The sequence below is a fragment of the Panicum hallii genome, chromosome 2, assembly GCF_002211085.1.
Source record: "Panicum hallii strain FIL2 chromosome 2, PHallii_v3.1, whole genome shotgun sequence".
In the NCBI taxonomy this organism is placed as follows: domain Eukaryota; kingdom Viridiplantae; phylum Streptophyta; class Magnoliopsida; order Poales; family Poaceae; genus Panicum; species Panicum hallii.
Genome location: NC_038043.1, coordinates 45,020,660 through 45,026,670, shown reverse-complemented (window position 1 = coordinate 45,026,670; position 6,011 = coordinate 45,020,660). Strand labels below are relative to the sequence as shown.

The 6,011-nt window shown below is 45.5% G+C and overlaps 1 protein-coding gene across 1 annotated transcript; it reads left to right on the top strand.

Annotated features, from left to right (window-relative positions):
- The first annotated feature begins 3,358 nt into the window (after positions 1-3,358).
- LOC112880265 (serine carboxypeptidase II-3-like) lies at positions 3,359-5,343 on the top strand. The gene is made up of 8 exons (XM_025944797.1): positions 3,359-3,536; positions 3,620-3,727; positions 3,821-4,095; positions 4,210-4,476; positions 4,607-4,716; positions 4,809-4,901; positions 4,989-5,097; positions 5,182-5,343. The coding sequence occupies exons 2-8, from the start codon at positions 3,652-3,654 to the stop codon at positions 5,341-5,343; spliced, it is 1,092 nt and encodes a 363-aa protein (XP_025800582.1). The 5' UTR covers positions 3,359-3,536; positions 3,620-3,651.
- The last annotated feature ends 668 nt before the right edge of the window (positions 5,344-6,011 follow it).

Genomic DNA, 6,011 nt, shown 5'->3' with positions numbered 1-6,011 from the left:
GAGGCCCACGTTCCTTTTTACTAGAAGGCCCAGGGAAGACCACCAAGAAAAAAGGCGTGGGAAGGAGAGGAAAAAAAGAAAAGAGGAAATATAAATGGGAAGGAATAAAACTGAAATAAATAGGAAGAAAAGAGAAAGAAGAAAAAAAGCGAAGGGCACTATGGACATTTCACCTTCTCTATCCATTCTAGAAGCGAAGGGCACTATGGATATTTCACTATCCATTCTAAAAGCGAAGAAGAAACCGTTTTATCAAATATTTTCCAAATAAAATAAGTTATTGTTAGAAATGCCACTTCATCGTAAAAGCTAGAGCCAGAACCATTTTAGCAGGACCTCGAGCCGTGCCAAATAGGCTCTTAGAGTGAGCATTTAGTTTTTGCAGAGAAATTGAAAAGTACTAGAAATCCATGGACCGCCATCTTTGATGCCGGCCAATGATAATTTTGTGTGAGGTTCGAATGCTTGAGAATTCGATGGAGAAATAGTATATAAGTTTTATCATGCGATGAGTGAAGCCTCGCCACATATCATTCGGAAAGAAAAAAAAGATATGGCACAAAAAGATCATCTAATGGGTTAATCTCATGCAAAATCATATTCAAGCGAAATGTACAATGATCTGAACAATCAGCAAACAACAAATTCTGTCACCGTGCTGTTCTCTGGTCTGGTTATTCTCAGACAGCCTCGTCTCTGTAACACAAGGCATAACATCTTAGCATTTCAGTTATTTAACCTGAATAGAAAGATAAACAATAGAACAATGCTGCCTGTGTGTCCATCCTGGAGCAAACACAATGCAGGCACATTATTGATACAGATTTCAGAAGTTCCAATTTATATCCATGCACACATTGTTCCCCGAGTATGCTCTTTGAAGAGCAAAAAACAGATGATTTATGTCAGGAATAATACTTATATTTTATTTTAATCGAAGGAACATAATCATGAGAAGAAAAATAATAATACATTGTGACAGCCTGTCTGTTCACACAGGGATATGTTGAGTTGTGACATAAGCATGTATGTAATTTTTCAATATTGAAATAGTATTAATCCTCTCCTTAGTGACTATGCTAATGACAGAAATTACAACGTCTCACATTTTTTTAGGAAGTCGGGAAAAGAGGCTCCTACCAATGTGTCACGAATTAATTGGTCATACAGTTTTGGACATCTACTACATTAAGCTTTGTATGAACAATCAGTCAGGAAAGAAGGGTTCCGGCTAATACTTCCTCCGGCATGAAATATAAGATATTTTGCTTTGTCACAAGTCAAAATAGTCTAAATTTGATCAAATTTATAGAGAAAAATATTAACATCTAAGACATCAAATAAATAAATTATGAAAATATATTTTATAATGGATCTAATTATTCTTAATTGACTTTCAAAATATTATTACTCTTCTCTATAAACTTGGTGAAATTTATGGTTTTAGACAAATCAAAATCCCTTACATTTTAGGATGAATGGAGTAAACACGAATTTATTGGTCATACAGTTTTGAACATCTACTACATTAAGCTCAGGCCCATTGATGGCCATGAGCGAGGCGGGTGACCACTCCGGGGAACAAAAAGGAAGGGCCCCCAAAACTTGACAGTCCATGGCCTATTAATCCATCCATCACGCTCTATTAATTGTCCGGTACATTATAGCAACTGAATCGTTGCGGCGAGCATCGTCCGCATCAAGTACTGTGTCCCTTCCTCATTCGGCGTCGTCATTGGCCGTCGCGAACTTGCGATTCGTGATCATCGATTGTCAATCCCGTAGGCCGCTGCCGTTGCCTATGACGAGTCCCCTCCCATCCAGGCATCCAGCCCCTGGCCCCCTGCCTTGACGCAGCCCATGCAGCCATGTAGGTGCCAGGCGATCTACTGATCTTTGATCTCAGACCTCAGCATTTTATGGACTCACGGACACAATTTGCAAGGGTGACGGCAGTAAATATGATTCAAGCTGAATTTTGAGGTACTAAGGTAAATACGCGAGGTACTGAGCTGAGTTAAAAAATATGATTCAAGCTGAATTTTGACCATACCTAGCTCTAAACAGCACATCTAATTTTTGTACATATACATGTGCTATTCGAATTAATTCAAAATACTCTTATTTGGTTTATGAAATTAATTATGAAGACTGCTAGTTCTTTAATTAATTGAGTTATATATTGTGTGAAAATATATCTTAGTTGTATTAAGCATAGGGCCTTATATTCCATTTCGCACCGGGGCCCCAAATTCATGGAGACGGCCCTGATTAAGCTTTATATGAACAAATCAGTCAAGAAAGAAGGGTTCTGGCTAATAAGCTGCACCAAAATCATACTTGCTTACAAGCTAATAGAACTGATGCTTATTGTACTAATCATTGATTTTTACCAAATTTGGATCACACGTGATCAACAATGGTAGAATAACAGAAACATTTGACTTGGTTGAGTGACTTTATCCCATGAGCTGAAACTTTCAGACCACAATATCATTGTGTTGAGCACCGGCCAAGCTGCCCAAACACCACATAGTTGTTTCATTATTGCATTTGATTGATATCTTTTTGGGGTGAAACATGGCAATATAGCATATTCTAGAATTCCGGGGCAGATACAGGTAGAGCAGCTGGCATCATATCAGCAATGCAGTAGAATCGAGCCTGCGCGTTGACATAAATGTGACCTCGGTCTCTCCATGCATCGATCTGATCGATGTGATCGTTTGGGTTAATGCGGAGAGATGTCACCCCGGCATCGACGGCGTCGCCGGGAGAGACAATTTGCCGTCGTCCCGTCGATATCGAGAGCTCCATTGCTGAACGCCGGTTGGCGGTTGTGCCAGACAGCCGGAGTTTTGTAAGGAAGCTGCTTGGAAATATTTCCGAAAGGAAGTAACGCGATTTCACGTTGCGGTTGAATAGATCAAACGCTAGTCGATTAGAGCGACGTGCAGCTAGCTCATGCTGTTCGTATTTCGGAGAATCCAAGCTCCCATTCCAGCGTGAACAAGGTTTCCTTCACGTGCTAGTTCAACGGTGCTGGTTAGCATCTGCCATCGTACTATATAGATAGACACCAAACAACCTTTACATTCTCAGCGAGGAGCTCCAAGACTAATAACCCTCCTGACAAACCAAGATGGGGAGGAACCTGATCTCCTACTGCATTCTGCTCGCGTTCCTACTGGCCGCACCGCTCACGAATGCCAGCGCCCTGGACCAAGCCGCGCTGCTGAGGCAGTTCATCAGGTCCCGGTCCCGGGGCCAGAGCGCCGACGGGCCTGCCGAGACGGGCCCCTGGGCTGACCCCGAGAGAAGCTTCGGCCACCTGCCCACGTACTGCAAGAAACCCAAGGGCAGCAGGGAGGCCGACAGGATCACGGCGCTGCCGGGGCAGCCGCCGCGCGTCAACTTCGAGCAGTACGCCGGGTACGTGACGGTGGACGAGGAGCACGGCCGCGCGCTCTTCTACTACTTCGTCGAGTCCCCGTACGACGCCGCCTCCAAGCCACTCGTCCTCTGGCTCAACGGAGGTACATGGAAATGGTGTTCGCCGTAGGCGCGTTCGTTCTGGGGCTTGGCGCGATGTAATTTGTTTCTTCCCGCACGCGCGCAGGGCCAGGGTGCTCGTCGTTGGGAGCCGGCGCGATGGAGGAGCTCGGCCCATTCCGTGTCAACCCGGACGGCAAGACGCTTAGCAGGAACAGGCACGCCTGGAACAACGGTGCGTACGTGGCTAATGATCGATCAATGTTCTTACAAGTCCACGTACTCGCAGTGGCTGATGATCGATCGACCATGCATTCATGACTCGCAGTGGCCAACGTGATCTTCCTCGAGTCGCCGGCCGGAGTTGGGTTCTCATACTCGAATACGTCATCGGACTACGGCAAAAGCGGCGACTTGAGGACGGCGGTGGACTCTTACGTCTTCTTGCTCCACTGGCTCGAGCGGTTCCCCGAGTACAAGGGCCGCGACTTCTACATCGCCGGCGAGAGCTACGCCGGGCACTATGTCCCGGAGCTGGCCACCGTCATCGTGGCTGTCCGCAAACATACCGGCAAGGACCCCACGAACCTCAAGGGAATCTTCGTAAGTCGATCGGCTTCCAGTAACCATGGCAAATTCGAGCAAACCTAAGCTGCAAATAATTCTACGAGCGAGATATTAGTTAATTGTGTCGCTTCCTCGATCGATCGATTTTAGGTTGGCAACCCGTTCCTTGATAACTACAAGAACGAGAAGGGCTCTCTCAAGTTCCTGTGGAACCATGGGGTGATGTCCGACGAGATGTGGGCCGACATTACCAAGCACTGCAGCTTCGGCCCGTCCGATGGCGTTTCGTGCGAAGAGGCCAAGTCGCCGTTCAACCAGAGAAACTTCTTCACTACCGCCGGCCGAATCGATCCTTACAACATCTACGCTCCGATCTGCATCCAGGCGCCCAACGGGACGACCTACTCCAGTGGCTATGTAAGTACATACGAGTACATAAGATGCGCTCTTCTCTTAGTCTCCTTGTAGAATCCAGGCACTGACGACGGTTGATAAATTGGGTCCATCGGTGACATGCTGGCTGACCGGACTGCTGAAAATGAGACAGTTACCTGGATACGATCCGTGCATCAACCACTACGTCCCAGCCTACTTCAATAGGGTTGAGGTGAAGGAGGCGATCCATGCTCGGGTCAACAGACATTGGTCCGCTTGCGCGTAAGTACTAGTACTACTACCTAAGCCAGCCAACCCATGGTCTAAACAAACCTGGCCTGTATGCCTTAATCCTCGTGTAATTTGGTCAGTAGTAACCTGCACTGGAACTGGAAAGAAGCTCCGGTGTCCATGGTGCCAACGCTCTCGTGGCTTGTCCACACCGGATTGCGAGTGTGGCTGTACAGGTAACCTCCATCTGCGCTTCTTCCACACTGTGCAGACTGAACAAAGAAAAAGCATCGAATGATTTGATTCTGCTAATTCATTGCCAGTGGTGACATGGATGATGTGTGCCCGATTACGGCGACGAGGTACTCCGTCCAGGATCTCAATCTGACCATCACAAAGCCGTGGCGCCCCTGGTACACCCCTGCCAACGAGGTAAGCACAAGAATTCAGCTCTGAGAATAAAGATGAAATAGGATCGCTATACATGCTGATGAACTGCGATGGCGTGTCACACAGGTTGGAGGTTACATTCAGCAATACAAGGGAGGATTCACGTTTGCGTCGGTGAGGGGAGCTGGTCACCTAGTACCCAGTTTCCAGCCTAAGAGATCGCTAGTTCTCTTCTACTCCTTCCTGAAAGGCGTGCTCCCACCCGCAGTTTCATTGTGGCAGCCGTGAGAAGAGCTAGTTTTCTGAAGAAGTCACGGCTCGCTCGAAGCTCACAGCCAAAAAGAAGAAACAAATAAATCGAGACATTTCTAAGTGTTTGTTTAGAAAATGGTTATGGTTGACTGTTGCTGGTTTTCTATGGAGACGACAACTTCTAGGGTGAGAGGCTACAAGTAGGAAATGATGGCACTACTTTCACGACAATATTCGTAATATTAAATGGGCATTTGGTCCGTTAATTGCTTTCCATGATCTTTGTGTTTTCTATTGGACTAAGATCATTTGTGGATGGAGGGAGTATCCTACTACACTGTACATTCGTAATGCTTTGAAAGAGGAAATTCGACACTTGAGAACTACACAGTGCAGGCTAAAACGCAAGTTTGTTCCTTCATAATAACTGAAGGTGCAACTAGGTCCTAAAACCAATATTTCTAATAAAAAGAATGAAATGAGAGTTTGAATAAGAGATGCAATTAGCTAGCGCTAGAGTTTTGAATTAAAATATGAAGAAAAACTCAACAATAAATAAGATAAAAATTAGAAAGCTTAAAGATAGATACACTAGGTGATGACACATGTGCTACAACATGACATGAAACAAATCAAGGCAAGGTTTTAATTAAACACATATTGAAAAAGCAAGGTGGTCCGATGCAAAGGAGAAAAACTATTGT